This window comes from Xiphias gladius, chromosome 21 (genome assembly GCF_016859285.1).
Source record: "Xiphias gladius isolate SHS-SW01 ecotype Sanya breed wild chromosome 21, ASM1685928v1, whole genome shotgun sequence".
Lineage (NCBI taxonomy): Eukaryota > Metazoa > Chordata > Actinopteri > Istiophoriformes > Xiphiidae > Xiphias > Xiphias gladius.
Window position 1 is genome coordinate 16,582,229 of NC_053420.1, and position 16,344 is coordinate 16,598,572.

Here is a 16,344-nt window from a genome sequence, read left to right on the forward strand (position 1 = left end):
GTGAACATGGGCTATATGGATAACCTCTGTGGCATGCATTTGTGATGTAAGTGTGTAAGTTTATCTATACTGCACAGTTATAGAAGTCTATCGGACCAAACTTTGAACAAAATATACTCAATTACAAATAATTAGACATAAAAAAATACTGGCAAATAAAACATAAAGGTCTGGATAGAAAATTGACTTTTGCCTTCCAACTCGATCTCCTACAGAATACATCTTGCAGGAAACTTAAGGTCTGGCTGTTTCACACTTACTGGCAACATTTGTTTTCAGTCCAGGAAATGTTGCATCCACAGAATTCATAGAGAGGAGATCCAGGTGGATGATTGAGTGTTCAAAGCTCAGGGCTTTGACACCAGAAAACCACGGCTTGTGTTTTCAGTAGGCTACTACATTTGGTTTGGTTTAAAATACTAAACTATTGGTTAAGGTTGGGGAACGACAGACAGAAAAGGTTTATTCAAGTCAAGTAATTTTTGTCTACAAGTATTTTTTATTTTTTTATATAACCAAAATCCCAATCTTTCGCTTTCAGTAATTATGTGCTTGGAGCTGCCTTAACATAACCTTAAAAACATTACTCAGGGTTTAGTTTCAACAGATATTTTAGGATATCCAATGAAACATTTTTCTAAATAACATTTTGCAGATAGATTTAGTATGAACATTTTGCATTGGCAATAAACACTTTGTGGATATGTGGATATCAAAAGAAATCGGTACAATTTTGTATATATACATCTTATTGAGGTTTCAGAATACTGCCAAGTGATATAACAAAAACACAAACAGTAGCAGCAGTGAAAGCCTCTCACTTTTGGAGCAATGAAGACACAGAATTTTTTTATCTTTCTGTAATGAAAGACTTAAATGTACTTGGTCATTTAGGTGGGAGAAAGCATCAGAATGCTGACCTTTTCAATTCTGTAGCAAACAGGTTACATGCGGCCGGTTTCCCAACACATACAGTGAAACAAGTCAGGTCACGGTGGAAAATACTAAAGAAATGTTGCTAAGTATATAAGTAAACACTATACTACGTGTCGTGTTAAGGCTGATAGAAGCCAAAGTGGCTTCTCAATAACCACAGTCAAATTTATTTAAAATTAGCAGTTGCAGGAATGTCAGATTAATGATTTCAAAATTTGCAGTTTGTGTTTATACACATCACAGGCACCTGCGCAAATAGCATGTAGTAATCAGTAACTGCCAGGATACTAGTAATTATCATGTATATAGGAATATGCGTAACCAGATTTCTATGTTTTGTGTTCCATGTAAACGTCATCTCCCGAATAAGCAGGATACTCATGTCAAAGTAAACACTGTCAAACTGACTCCTCGAACTACGTCCGAGGATGATTCTCTCTAGTTTCTTTTGGGCTTCTTGGAGTTCGTGTTTCCAAGTTTGAGAAAGGGCTTCATACCACAAACTAACAACAATCTTACTGTAATATCCTGGTCAGAGTTATTCCTTAGCCTAATCAATTTAAACAAGATAGACTAGGACTTACCTAAATATAAAAGCTGCTGTTTTCATGTCATTAACTTAAATTAAAAAGAGGAGGGTGCCCTGGATGTTGCCCTGTGGCACTCCACAAGTGACAGCTATAGGCTCAGAAAGATACTCCCCAACATCAACCTGCTGGTCCCTTCCTGACAGATAAAAAGCCACACAGCTAAGAACTGTATCAATCATGCCAACTGTCCTTAGTTTGGAAAGGACTCCACGGTTGCCTGATCAAAGGCTTCTTGCAGGTCAACATCAGAACAAAAATATTACCTACGTCAATTTACCTCCCTAGTAGATAATAAAATACAATATAAAAGACAAGGTTAAAAAATACACATCGTTTAAAAACAGTTCTCTAGGCATTCTGCTTTCTGTTCCCCTATACAGGTTTCAATGTGCTTGCAGGGTGCTGTACACCAAATCCTTCAGGGCTGATGCAGATGGCTCCTCAGAGATGGTGGAGTACACATGGTGTGTGTCAGACTAGAAAAGAAAGACACCAATTGTGAAAACTCTTTAAATATAGTGTTTATAAACCTAAATTGCATATTCAATACTGTCCATCGTGTCTCACTTACGTTCTCATTTTGAGGATCCCGACCATTAAGTTTCTCAGAACCTAAGAGAGAAAGTCAGTAAGAAAGAACCACAGACTAAGATGATTGTTTTCAGTCAAATTTGGCATTTTATTGCACCTGTATCTGTATAAATTGCACCTGTATAAAATAAAGAGAAAGAAGTTAGATGTGTAGGCTTTATGGAAATTAAAAAAGGCCTACAGTATACTCAACCTGATCTTTGTCGAGAATTTGACAGTCATTGTGTTACTCTGAATTTAGACATCTGTAATAAGTCCTCAGTGATTAAATATCTACCTGTATCACAAGCCAGTAAAAATATTTGGGAAACAACTGCCCCCTTTTGGGACAAGTGCTAGTGTTAATACACTAAAATGATGTTGTTGTGGTGCTTTTTCAATTACATAGCTATAAAAGCGTATAAAATTAACAATGTTAGCCATACTATAGTATAAACCTTAAGGTAGGTGGAAAGCGAAAAGCAGCTCACCGATAGGACCGTCAGCACCCGGCACTGAAGTGATCACATTGTTGGCTTCATCATTACCAGCAGGTGACTTGAAATAACAGGTAAGAGGGGAAAGAAAGTGAGAAGAATTCATGAATAACTTTAAACATTAATTCACCTTGAGCAACCCTGTCTCCCAGAGATTTATATACAACTAAACTGCAACCGAAAATACATTTTGTAGGAAGCGTAATCGCTGGCTGGATTACGTTCAGTGCTATATGGATTAATAGCAGTGGACTCACCAGGAAGTGGTTGAAGTGGCTGGCGGACGTACAAAGTGCACAACTGTCACGTAAGAGACCGAGGCTTGCATCTAGAGTCTTGTCTGTGGTTAGGTTTAGGCAACGAAAGCACTTTGCTTAAGGTTAGAGAAAGATAATGGTTTTGGTCACGTTAATAAACACTTTGTGTCTGAAGTCACTCTGTATTAAAACAGACCATAATCCTTCCCTTAGCATAACCAAGTGCTGCGAGTGCCTAAACATAATCGTAAAAAAGATTAATAATGTTGTAGTCACTTAAGCAGTCAGTCGAGTGGATACTGTACTGCAAGATCAGCCATTTTGGCAGAAAACAAATAGGCTGTCTGTGAACATTTTCCTGATACGTTTCAGTAAAAACATATTAGCGACTTGCCAAATACGTTAATTAACAACATACCCTCATGATATTGATAGAAAACATATTTAAGTCACAATTACATTTCCCACAAAACCTATTTTACAGTCGCTGTTTAACTGTATGTTAACGTAATCTCTAAGAGACAGCATTGCCTTGAGTGGCCTTGCAATTCAAATGTTTGATTGCTTTAGATGATGTGAAGGTTTTATCTAACAGAAAAGGGGTTTTTAATTACCTGTCCTCCATGGTCAAGATTTCTCATGCATATAACGTCATGTGCAACAAGGCAAAGACAAGGCACAACACATCTCAATATACTAAATGACAAAATATAAATGCAACACATTCTGCAAACTCACTGAGCACCTTATTAAGAGCACCTCACTAATACTGGCAGGGCCTCCCTTTGCTCTCAAAATAGCCTCAGTTCTTCGTGACCTGGATTCCACTAGATGTTGAAAACTTTCCTTTTGAGATTCTGCTCCTTGTTGAAATGATTGAATCACATAATTTCTGCAGATTTTTCAGCTGCACATTCATGCTGCTAGTCTTCTGTTCTACCTCATCCCAAAGGTGTTCTACTGGATTCAGATCTGGTGACTGGGGTGGCCACTGAAGTACACTGAACTCACTGTCCTGTTCATGAAACCAGTTTGAGACGACTTTCTCTTTGTGACTTGGTGCTTTATCAAGCTGGTGCTAACCATTAGGAGATGGTAAATTGTGGCCATAAAGGGATGCACATGGTCAGCAACAATAGTGAGATATGCTGTGGCATTCAAACCATGACTTACTGGTATTAAGGGGCCCAAAGTGTGTAAAGAAAACATCCCCCACACCATTACACCACCACCACCAGCCTCATGCTGTTGACACCAAATTCTGACCCTACCATCTGCTGCCTCAGCAGAAATCCAGATTCATCAGACCGGGCTACGTTTTTCCAGTCTTCAATAGTCCAGTTTTGTTGAACCTGTGCCCACTGCAGCCTCAGATTTCTGTTCTTGGGTGACAGGACTGGAACCTGACGTGGTCTCCTGCTGTTGTAGCCCAACCACGTTTGACGTGTTGTTCTTTCTGAGATGTTTTTCTGCTCACCACAGTTGTAAAGAGTGGTCATCTGAGCTACTGTAGTCTTTCTGTCAGCTCCAACCAGTCTGGTCATTCTCCTCTGACCTCTCTCATCAACAAGGTGTTTCCGTCCACAGAACTGCGGCTCACTGGATGTTTTTTGTTTTTCACAGCACTCTAAGTAAAAACTCTAGTGACTGTTGTGCATGAAAATCCCAGGAGATTAGCAGTTTCAGAAAGACTGAAATCAGCCCGTCTGGCATCAACAATCATGCCACAGTCAAAGTCACTGAGTTCACATTTTCCCCCATTCTGATGTTTGACGTGAACATTAACTGAAGCTCCTGACTTGCATCTGCATGACTTTATGCATCGCACTACTGCCACAAGATTGGTTGATTGGATAATTGCATGAATAAGCAGGTGTACAGGTGTTCCTAATAAAGTGCTCAGTAAATGTATATGTATGAATTAATAACAGAGTGATGTTTCCTGACCACTGATTTCTGTACATTACCAGTGATGCTGGCTTGTGTCCTGTACACAAATAAAGGAAAAGAAGTTTTAACAAACAGTGTATCGTCATTATGAGCAGTCTTCACTTATTCAACAACTACTGTCCTGCTGCCCTTAGTCAAGGCACTTAAGCTACAACTGTTCCAGTGGGTCTGTTGAGTGGCTAAATAACAGGACAAAATGCACTGGGCAGCTACCTGGTGATAGAAGAAACCTAGTCACTAAGCTTCTTTCTTAAAAAGTAAAATAAAAATGATTTCTTACCTCTTGTGAGGTAAGCATTTTTCTTAAAAATGAAAAAAAAGAGAGAGAGAGAAGGAAGTATTAAGGTAGAGCACTTCACCCTGCTTTTATTGGCTGATTGGCATCAGCTGTTTGTCGGGCATTATAAAGCGACAAGCCGAAAAGTGCTTGGATTCTTTGAGAGATCCCTCAAACAGCAGAGCCTTTTGCACCAAATCCAACTGTATAACCATTTCCTGTAAAAAGTCAGTTCCTTCATACATTAACAGAGATAACATTTCCTGGTTACTGCAGTCCAAGCCAGATTTGATTTCTGTTGATGGGGGTTGTTTTAGATGGTTTTAATGAAATTCTAAACTTCAGTGATATACTTGAAAAGTATACACGCGTATAAAAATGTACATTCAAGCTTTATGGGACACAAATTTACATGGTTCTCACCACTTCTTCTTTTGGTGAAAAGAAGTGCCAGTGCCAGTGCCAGTGAGATGACACCCCCAGTTACTCCACAACCAGTCACAACTACTAGCAACGTCCATAAGATCGTTTCTGTTTTGGAGGCCAAAAACAAGTGTCAGTTGAACTTCTAACACAAAAGCAGGAAGACTGTGTGTACCTACAATATTTCTTCCAGTGCATGGCACACCAAATATCAAAGGCTCAGAAACCTGGTACTGCTTTGCAACTGATATAAAATCAATCAGCAAATGAAGTTGTGAACATGATTAATCATTGAATTCAGGTTAAGGACATCTTAAGCATCATAGTTATTAATTAAGCACGTCTGTGTAGCTCAAACTAATTTTCAACAAAATATGTCAAATTGCCTAGAGAAGAGAAATACTACTAAAATGAATTGCATGAAATCTTTCATATTAAAAATATGCAGTAAGTGTAAGTAATTACAGGCTTTTTGCTTGATGTTGGGTTTAGTAGGGTTACTGGAAAGAGGCAGGCCTTACCGCTGACCTTATGAAGTGTCTGACCTACTGTAATTTTAAAAAATAGAAAAATTAAAAACATTCACAGCAAAGCGTCTTGCCATTTATGATGCACAAAAAAGTGTCTCACCTGTAATACTGTCCCCTGATGTCATATTCAGAGTTTTGTAAGCAGAGGTCACACTAATTGTAGTGCTGAGATTAGCAGTAACTGTTTCATGAAGACAAAAATGAATATCAAATAAATATTAAAAAGACATATTTCAATATTATCTAAATTGCCTCATCATTTCCTTTCATCTTTCCTCTGTCACTATCTAATAAAAGCAAAAAATGCCCCGAAAAGCAGCTTTTAAAAATGTCTGTTAGTCACTGAGAAACTTAGTGATGTTTTTTCCTGATGCTGGTTTCACTGCTGTTATGGCAGCAGAGATAAAATGTTCCTTGGTGGTCAAAACTAGTGAATAAAGAAAAATACACTTCAAAATAGTCACAATCCTCGGAAAAAACCTCACACAATGTGTGTAATTTTGTTACCTTTTGTAGGAGTTACAGGAGTTGAAGCACGAGTGCTGCCAACAGTCAGACCTAGTGAATAAATGCACAATAAATTTGAAAAACGTTTTGCATATGTGATATTCTGATGATATTCCGGTGGTGGTCTGAATTGCTTTTAAGTTGTATAACATGTCCTACCTGTGGTCATAGTGAATGCTGATTTAGTGCAGTCCATGGGCGGTTCTATTTCCACAATATCTAAAGGAAAGGGAGATGGATTTGCACCTGCCAGTTTTATGTGTGTACAACTGAATTAACATTTCTGCTATTTCATTTTTTAAATCAAATAAGCACAACAGTTCCAGACCAATAACCAAAGAACATTTACTCTAGTGATGACAGTGTCAGTAGATCAATCGACCCACCACGTTGGTCCAGACTAAAATATTTGGTGGATTGCCATGAAATTAAGTAGCAATTCACTTTAATATTCATTAATTTTAAAGGAAATGTTGTGCTGTGTCACATACAGTAACGTCAATATAGTGTAGTTCACAGTTTCTGCACAGGATGTCACCTTTCATGGACGCTGTGGTTCATACAGGATATAGGTAGGAACTTTCAATCAGGTGGCAGGTGCCGCTAGACAGAAAGGGGCAAGTGGTTTTTGACCGTCATGCCAGGTAAACGCTACAGGAAGGTAACAGTGAAAATGTTGGCTGTATGGAGACATTTGCGGACTGCTGTAATGGAATCTTGTGTGAACAACTGAAGATCCCTGAGCAATAAACACATCACGTAAAGCCAGAAGAAAAAAATATTTGGACTGCACTTGTCCCGCCAGACTCGCAGTATGCTGTGTCATGGTTGATGCATCATTTACAAGCCAGTCAGTGCAGCCCCTCAGTGGCTTTAATGGTTAGTCTCTACATACAGCAAAGTCATTCTGGTATGTGTATCCATGTCTTCTTTGACTCACCACTCAAGCTGTATCCTTTGCTACGAGCAGACAAAGAGCTGTGGTCATGTCCCAGACTGTAATCACAGCTCGCATCCTTTTGTTTACCGAAACATAGATGTCTCTGGAGATCATCTACTGTGAGAGTAAACTGGCAGAACCGCTGTTTAGTTTTGGTCCTTTTCTTCTGAATGGTTGTATTTTTGACTGGACGACTTGTTTCTCCAAAGCACAGGTTACATCCTGTATCATTATTAGCAGAACCAGGCAGTAAGCAAGTGAAGAGAAGGTAAAAATTAAAATGTTGAAGAGTCATCTCTGGTGTTGGACCTACAAAAGAATTCACAATGATAATTCCATGTCATCTTAGGTGAGTGTGACTTACACTGTATTTTGCACTAGCACAATCTGATAAAATATCAAAAGCAGGGGAAGAGCAATCACTCACTATGTATGGTAATGGAGTACATGTCACTGTATTGAGATGGAGAATTTACATCTCCAAGCTTTACAGTGTAAAAACATGTCACTTGAACCTCGGCAGGTGAACTCTGATGTGCCAAAAACAGCAGCTCAGTCCCTGTCAGTGTCTGTAGACAGGAGAAGCCTTTCGTAGTTTCTCGCACCACGACGTAGAAATAACACTGATACACAGAAACCGCTGATGGAGCCTGACAGATCAGTGTGACTGAGTCTGTCTCTGTGATCACTGGTGGATTCACTGTCAGTGTAGGTGGAGGATGTCCTGAAAATTCAGGTATTTGTCATATCAAATACTTAATAGTAGTGTTGATGTCTTAATATTTCTAATGAGAAATTATGTTTTAAAATAGAGGAAGTAAAGAAAAATATACTGTAGGACCAAACCATGTGTATAAAATAGTCAAATTAATAACAGACTACAATAAACCTCCCGTACAGTGATGACATGAAACATAATAGATCGGACTCTGACCTTGAACCGGCATCTCATGCAAGGAACCTATGGGAAATACAATATGTTAACAATGTAAACAGACATAAATCATTTATAACTTGAACAAAATGTAGAAAGATTCAAACTCCATCTAAAGGTCAATTCTGTCAATCAGACATAGGAGTCAAGATCAAGATCAAGATTCCACAATAAACTTCCACCATAAACTGACAAATAAACAGCACAGAGAAACAACACAGGCAGTGCACACATAACATAAAATCTCCAACCATTAAAAAAGATCAAATTTAAGTGTTGTGTGGTTTAGCATGCTGATACATAATGGATGACATTACATACTGTTTACAAATGGGAACCTGCCCTTGTTTGCAATAGCCCACATTGATAATTACAAAATGTATAGGAGGTTTAACTCACACATGAGGATGACAAACAACAAGCATCCAGCCATGATGAAGCTGAATACTGAGACTCTCCAGTATCATCCAAAGAAGATACCTGCGTGTCAGACTACACGGACGTTGAAATACATACGTTTCATTTTGCAGATGAAGAAAACCACAACAAGCATCAGAAGTGAATCACACAAACACACACACACACTTCACATCTTGTTTAAAGTACCTAGTACGTGTTTTATTTAGCTCAAATCTACCACACTAGAGGCAAATCTCTGAAGAAAGATGGCAGTTTGCACATCATTTCTGTTGATTTGTTGTTGTTTTCCCAGATAAACAGCAGCTCCGTTTTAGCCTTTAACATACCTGTCTATAGAGTCCAGTTATTTCTTTAAAACCATTCACACTTGCACACACACACCCTTTGCATGTTCATGGTTTTTTTATGCGCTCTACCTACACATGCAGTTATTTCCCATTGTTGTCCTGACCATTTGACCATTTTACTACATATCCCCAGATTATGCTGCACAAACTGTGTGCTCTTCCCTGTAGTTGGAAAAATGTCACATTACCTGTATTAATATTTTTTTAGTTTTTTTAAAACACATCATTTCCTTTCCAGTCATAATTGATTTAGTCTCTGTGATAGCTTCCTCTATTCATCATGTTATTGTTAAATATTTTTTGTAGTCGGTTGTTACTGTTTGTTCTGTATATGTACATTTTATTGAGTACATATAAAGCACAAGTGTAAATCACTCCTCTTGTGTAAAGCACTTTGGTACAACATTTTTTGTGAGACTTTTTTCAATAGCTGTGTAAAATGTTTTTATTATTTAAATCATCACAACACATGATGTATATTATTTTCTCTCCTGTTTCTATCAATTTCATAAAGTTCAATAAACCCATCAGACCATTCTACAAAGTCTTCTCTTTGGGCAACAATTTAAGCTTATTTGTATGTCAGAAAGCAAAGTGAAAAGATCAAGACAAGCGGCACTTGGATTTCAAAAGGCGCTGTACACTGTATCTCTCGGGGTTGATGCAGCTGTTGTCACTCTATGAAAAGAGAGAAACAGACATGAATTAACTGCCCTCAGTTAGGTGTAAATGTTTGCCAGCAATATGCATTTATCAAGACATAAAAGTTTAATTTTATATTTTTTTCATTCAACAATAACTTTTTTTTTTTTTAACATTTGAGATTGTACACATTTTCACCATTGGACCTGTAATGGCATGTTGTTCCTGTTTAAACTGGCTTTTTTAAAGCATTTTAGCAGCACTTGCACCACTGAGTGGCTGATCAGTATTCAATTTTTCCAGTGTCCTTTATAGTTGCCCATCTACCACTGCACCAGGGCCCTCATGTCATTTAGCTGGGCTTGTTATGGAGGGTTAACCACTCGTGTGAATGTAACATATGATAGTTTTACATGTATCCATTCAGTAAAATGCCACAATCCTTGGCCTGTTCCCTTTCCCTTTTGATATGAAAAGTAAATGAATATCCATCATTTTGTTTTATTTAAAGTGTTGTTCATTCCTCTTTTATTGTACAATGAAATATCAAATCAGTATAAGCAACAAGTACAGTATTTCAAGTAAGGTGTAGCCTATATTTAAGCACAGGAAATTAAAAACAAACAAGGTCTCTGCTGTCCATAAATGGCCTATTGGATGATGTTGTTTTCTAGGATATAATGCAAGTCTGTCACTTTGAAATTTTCTGCAATCAAACAGAAGACAGAATACTTGTGATCTTCTTTTATCATAGTATCATATTATTTTCTCTGATCCAACTGTTTCTTATCTGACTTACTGGTGAATTTCTCACAGCTGACAATATGCATTTTAGAATATACAGCTTCAGAGATATTTTCACATTTTGCACAGGAGGATATGAAATGACTCAAATACCTTCAATTAAGTGAACTGCTTGTACAACACAGGCCAAAGTGCTGCAAAATGCTTCAAGTTGAAAAATACTGAACAGTACGTTAGTATGCTCTCTATATATATACACATATACATATACACACACACATATATATATGTATAGAGAGAGAGAGGAAATTTTTACTTCAGATGAAAGCAAAATACAAAGGACATACTGACAAAGATTGTAATTTCTAGAATTTTATACTCTACTCCAACATCTCTCTGTAATATGGATGATAAGTCTACATGAGAAAATATGGAATAGAAAATGGTATTTAGACAGATGGATCACTCAAGTTATGTTTGCATCAGTTGATTGACTACATTCTATTCATGCTTCAGTGGTTCATCAATACAACATAGCATTAGCTATCACCTTACTAGTAACATCCAGTAACAAGTGCACAGGGTGGCCCTGTGCAGTTCTCACTATCCATCTACTGATACTGTAATGTCACCACCACTCACTGCTGCAGCTCTCTCACTTGCATTTTGGATTTGTTGTCTTTACTAGGATTTACTATATTCTTCATGTGTGTTTACTGCCACTTCTGAACTCTGAATGCCATAATTTGTGAGTTTAATGTGCTGGGGGATTATTTTCTGATCTGAACCATCACTGCTGCTCTGAGACTTTGAAAGTTACTTCAAAACTACCTAAACAACGATTAGCAATAAATGCTCAAACACTTAGTCTCTCTGTGTCTCTTACATATTGTTCTCTGACTGCAAGTGAACAAGCTCTCTTTCTTTCATACTATGAATGTAAATGTTTGAAAAAAAAAAAACTTACCTCAGTAGAAGACATTTCCCTAGAAAGTGCAAAAAATAATAATCATGAAATAATAACTGAAATTGTGAATCTGCAATAATGCATAGTGAAATGGGGATACTGGATATGTTAGTCACTATTTAAAGCTTTACTAATAAAAACTACTGTTATATTGTCATCTTACTATTGCAAAAAACCTAGTACGTGGCTGGACCGCCCTTCATCTGTTTGCTTCCCTCCTACCGTCTCCTACCGAAGTTCTCATCTGTCCTTTTTTGAGGAGGGAGACCTCGCACATTAAGACATGAATCAAGACATAAAAGATATAAAAAATCATATCTAAACATCTTGTGTGACACTGGTGTTGCAGGAGGTACAGGAGTGAAAGCACTGGGACTGCAGTCAGACCTAAAGTCAGACACAAAAGCCTTTTGAAACAGGAATAAATATGCATGTATATATGTATTTAAATACCTACGCATTTGTCATAAGACTGTGGACGGCTCATTAAGCATTTAGCAGCTGTGATCTTCATAGGTGTCTGCATTGTATGTGTCATTTTAGCACCTGCTCCCTCTTCAGCCTCAGATACTCCCTCTTTTCCTGGTCCCAGCGTGTGTTCTCAAGTTCCCCAGACATTTTCATGTTGTGTTGGCTTTCGGCTCCCAACATTGGCTGCAGGAGCTGTGAAAGAATGTGCCATGCTTGATTTGCTTTGAGTAATATTTGCAAGACGATGCAGATAACAATTGTTTACCTTAATTCAATCCACTATGTGTAGATTTCTGTACAAATCATAGCACACTTCAAATGGTTCTGAGAGCATCATTTTTTATTTGTAGCATAATGAGGGAATCACTGTGAAAACTGGTGCAGTTTATATGTTGCTTTCAGACCTTCATTCAGTTTCCCAAGGTCGTCTTCATAGAGGAGGGAGGTGGCTATCTGCCAGTGTCTTTTTTGACACAGTGTCTTTTTGGGGGGGCACCAAAGTTTAAAATTTTCAAGTTGTACACATAGTGGCTTTTAAACAAAGATGTAATCGCTGGGAGGGATGTTTCAGGTCATAGCAAATCAGTGGTTCCCAATTCCCAATTCCAGAGCTCAAGACCCTGAGCAGAGCCAGTATCTCTAAGAATTATATCCATATTGGACGATTCTGCACCTCTCGATTTATACCCACTGCCCTAATGCAGTGCCAGTGCGAAAGAAACAGTGTATCCTATATGTAGGGCACAGTACTTCACACTACTGCTATGATGGACTTTCATGCAGGAGACTGGAGTTCATCTCTTGTCACAGACCTACAATTAAACTTTTTTCTGCCTTTTTATTAACCATAATCTAAGCCTTACAATGCCTTAAATGGTAGGTTCACAATTTTTGTGCCTGTCTTGAAACAATATCCAGGTGCCCATGTGTACATTGAAACAGTTTGTACGTATTGCACTCAGAGACTTACCTTGTGCTGTGATCCCTTGAGAGGAGTCCGTTGGAGAAACAATGTGTTAACAGGGGAAATAAGTGCAAAAAATGACTCATCAGTAACTTCAACAAAATGCAGAATGATTAAAACAAGCCATGATATTCAGATAACAATTTATAGTCTGTAATAAGGAGGACTAACATTTAATATTCATTTGATGCTTGCAAGAGGAAGTGCACCTGTATTGGTATAAAAGAATCTATAAAAGAGGAGGTCTAACTCACACATGAGGATGACAAACAGTTGGTGTCCAGCCATGAGGAAGCTGAATACTGCAACTGTAAAGAAATCCTCCCAAGACTAAATCTATCTGACTTTTATATACCTGTGTTATTTTGCAGAACCTGCTCTAAGAAAAACCAGGCAGAATAGAACAATACTATTAGACTGGCCATAGAAACCCCTACAGTACTTGACATAGTGTGTAAAGCCCCGGTACTCGTTGTATATTTAGATCTAATATACATAGCAGACTGTGGGCTAAGTGGTGAAGAAAGGTGGCTAATGGAGTCTGCTCATTTCTGTCTGTGCCATTTGTCCCATACTCGACCGGATCAGTGACATAGCTCTGATAAACAGTCCGTCCAAACCAATCTTCCTGCCATTTGTAACACTGGTGATGTTTCTGTGATATCAACAAATATTCAAACTAAGCAGTTTGAAGAGGGAGAAACTGTAGAATTGTTTGCCCTGTTGAATCACCAATACTGTTCTCTATTTGTTTTAGGATTTATCATGTGAACAAAAGTCAAAGTTCATGACTGATAGTCAGCTCAAGATTTCTGGACAATGTTATATTCACATTTATGACTAAGAAAGACCCCATGCAAATTAATTACACACCAGTGTGGCTCTTCTACTATATTCCCTTATCAGAATTAATTACATTCAAAATCATTCCAAATTTACTTTAGTTTGTATTTTTACTACTTATGATCCCAAAGTTTTCACAGAATAAAAACAAACTTTAATGTTATAAGTTTTTACAATTATTTAATTTATTTATAATTGATTTCAGCAGTTTCTTTGGTACACAGCCTACAGACTGTATTCATGAGAGGAAAGTACAAGGTCAGTCCTTGACTTTCATGTCAGCCCCACTGGGTTAACACTGAATTTACAGTCAGTATGACAGTTGCTGCAAGGCTGCACAGTGTGTGCACCATTTTATCTACATTCAATTCAGCCATTTATATAACTGGCCACACAAGAACGTTGGAGCCACTGTGAAGGCTACACAAATACCAAGAGGCCACTTCTGTGCGGCTACTTTCCTTATCTGATAAGAGTAGAAGACCATCTATCAGTGGTTTGGTTTGTGCACCGTCCGCTTCATTGTTTTCAACCCACCGCTTCAATGTTTTTGAGTTTGCAAGCATCAGTAATTGCGAGCAGGATCTTGCACCCATGAGAGAAAAACACATACACGTTTCCAAATGAGAAGTTTTCTTCTAGACATACTGCAAAGGCTTCTCGGCCTTTGGCGAGGTAGCAGGACACAATGAAACATAAATGTCAGCAAAGCGGCAGCAGAAGTCGGGTGAAGTCTTTCGCAACGATCACTGATGGCTTTAATTTACAACCCCTAATGCATTGCACCTGAAGTGATGTGATTCACCTGGTCTCATTTTACCGGAAGCAACTGCATAAAGACGGAGACTGGGACCAGAGGCACCTGTCGCGTACTTTTAGACTTACGGACTCTGTTTCGTCTGTCCTGTTTTCTTTTAATACTGCGTTCTCAGTGATGCCTCCTAAAAAGCCTGCAGCGGGCTCTGCTGATCCGCCCGTGCCGTCCTCCAGCGACGCCCCGGTGGAAGCGAAAGCGGAGTCGAAATCAGGTCTGTGCGCAAACGCCGAGAAGAATCCGAGCGGAGTGACTGTTGAGCCTAAGATGTGAAACTAGCCGAGTTTCCACAGCTGTTGTGGGATCAGTGTTAAAAGCACCCCCCCCTAAATGTGTAAATATCCTTCGTTCTCTAGATGCCGCGGCGCTGCGCAAACTTGCAGCTCATCCGTCCACAGCCGTTATGGTGAAAGAGGCGCTGAAAGAGCTGGACTCGCGCAAAGGGGTTTCGTCCCAAGCGATACAGAACTATATCAAACAAAAATACCCCTCGGTGGATCTGGTGAGGTTGAAGCACTTGGTCCGTAGGGCTCTGAAAAAAGGCATCGAGAATGGCACGCTGGTGCGGCCTGCCAACTCCAATGTCACTACAGGCGCGACGGGAAAATTCAGGGTAAGATGTCGAGTCTGCCGCTTCATCGAAGCGGGTCAAGTACGGTCACTAATTTTTGGTCCTCTGTCTTTAGCTGGCACCAAAAGTCAAGGAGCCAAAGGCAAAAACTGAGAACGTGGATCCTAATGTGCAAAAAGCTCCAAAACCAGCCAAGGATGGAGGCCAGAAGCCCCCCAAAGCAGGTAAGAATAAAATGGTAAAATGACCACAACCTGTAATGTGGCCCGATCTTATAGATCTGTCCTTAATTGCCTGTAAATTCTTAAAGGTGCAACGAAGAAGAAAGACAGTGCCAATGAAAAGGCGAAGTCACAGGAGGTGAGACATTGTTTTTATGCTCTGAGACTTGTGGGGTCGTCGAGAGGTCATGTCCTCTGTATTTGGGGACACAGGCATCTGAAATGCAATTTAAATTTTTATAATTTAAAGTTACACATACTGTTTTTAAAAGGTGGACGGCAATATCTTTTCACTCAATTTGACAATTTTTGGATTTTTTATTTTTATTTTCTCCAGTGGGTTTGCTGAGCATACCTGCTCCTTCCTCCTGTTAAGTTCAGTTGATCAACAGAAACAATTAAGTTAAAAGGGAAAATAAAACAATTCAGAAAAGTACTAAAGTGACTTTGTTTTTGTTTTTTTTCTTTTTTAAAAGAACGCAAAGCCTCCCAAAAAGTCAAAGAAAGATGAAGAGGCTGCAACCTCAAAGGTTGCTCCAGCAAAAAAGCCTAAAGCTAAAAAAGCTGTGGAAAAAGGGGCTGGCAAGGGAGCTTCTGATTCAACAGAGGCAAAGGCAGGAAAGGGCTCCCAAAGCAAGGCTGCTAAAGCAGGCAGTGATGCCCCTGCCTCTAAAGCACCTGGGAAGCGAGGGAAGAAGACTGCAGAGTAAATTTATAATTCTTAACTGATGTTTTATATTGTTTTTTGTCTTGCAATAAAATCTTAACTTTTGGAGCTCTTGTGTGCTTTTTAAACTCTTGGCATTTGGAGCATGATGCTGCATATGTCTTTATTCTGCTTATCGTGTCAGCCAATGCTATAATTGGCCCTTAAAATAGAACTGATGCTCAATTTGACAAAGTTTTCCACTACAGCAGCACCAACTGCT

General features: G+C 38.8%; 2 protein-coding genes and 2 long non-coding RNA genes across 6 annotated transcripts; 1 reads left to right on the top strand and 3 right to left on the bottom strand.

Moving 5' to 3' along the window:
- Nucleotides 1-539: 539 nt before the first annotated feature.
- Nucleotides 540-8,888, bottom strand: LOC120783151. Of its 2 annotated transcripts, XM_040115911.1 has the most exons (6): nt 8,811-8,888; nt 8,412-8,438; nt 7,905-8,201; nt 2,851-2,966; nt 2,098-2,138; nt 540-2,002 (listed from the first exon to the last, which is right to left on the bottom strand). In XM_040115911.1, the coding sequence occupies exons 1-6, from the start codon at nt 8,842-8,844 to the stop codon at nt 1,945-1,947; spliced, it is 573 nt and encodes a 190-aa protein (XP_039971845.1). In that variant the 5' UTR covers nt 8,845-8,888; the 3' UTR covers nt 540-1,944. The 2 variants fall into 2 exon arrangements, with proteins under 2 accessions (XP_039971845.1, XP_039971846.1); XM_040115912.1 differs by lacking the exon at nt 7,905-8,201.
- A 597-nt stretch (nt 8,889-9,485) lies between these two features.
- On the bottom strand, nt 9,486-12,147 carry LOC120806995. Of its 2 annotated transcripts, none has more exons than XR_005709771.1 (4): nt 11,989-12,147; nt 11,695-11,780; nt 11,532-11,550; nt 9,486-9,856 (listed from the first exon to the last, which is right to left on the bottom strand). It is a non-coding gene; the product is annotated as an uncharacterized LOC120806995 (long non-coding RNA). The 2 variants fall into 2 exon arrangements; XR_005709770.1 differs by having other exon boundaries at nt 9,487-9,856; nt 11,695-11,775.
- Nucleotides 12,148-12,152: 5 nt separating this feature from the next.
- LOC120806996 lies at nt 12,153-14,591 on the bottom strand. The gene is made up of 3 exons (XR_005709772.1): nt 14,458-14,591; nt 12,973-12,987; nt 12,153-12,194 (listed from the first exon to the last, which is right to left on the bottom strand). It is a non-coding gene; the product is annotated as an uncharacterized LOC120806996 (long non-coding RNA).
- Nucleotides 14,592-14,628: 37 nt separating this feature from the next.
- LOC120806994 (protein B4) lies at nt 14,629-16,190 on the top strand. The gene is made up of 5 exons (XM_040158590.1): nt 14,629-14,837; nt 14,980-15,236; nt 15,310-15,418; nt 15,505-15,554; nt 15,892-16,190. The coding sequence occupies exons 1-5, from the start codon at nt 14,744-14,746 to the stop codon at nt 16,123-16,125; spliced, it is 744 nt and encodes a 247-aa protein (XP_040014524.1). The 5' UTR covers nt 14,629-14,743; the 3' UTR covers nt 16,126-16,190.
- Nucleotides 16,191-16,344: the final 154 nt, after the last annotated feature.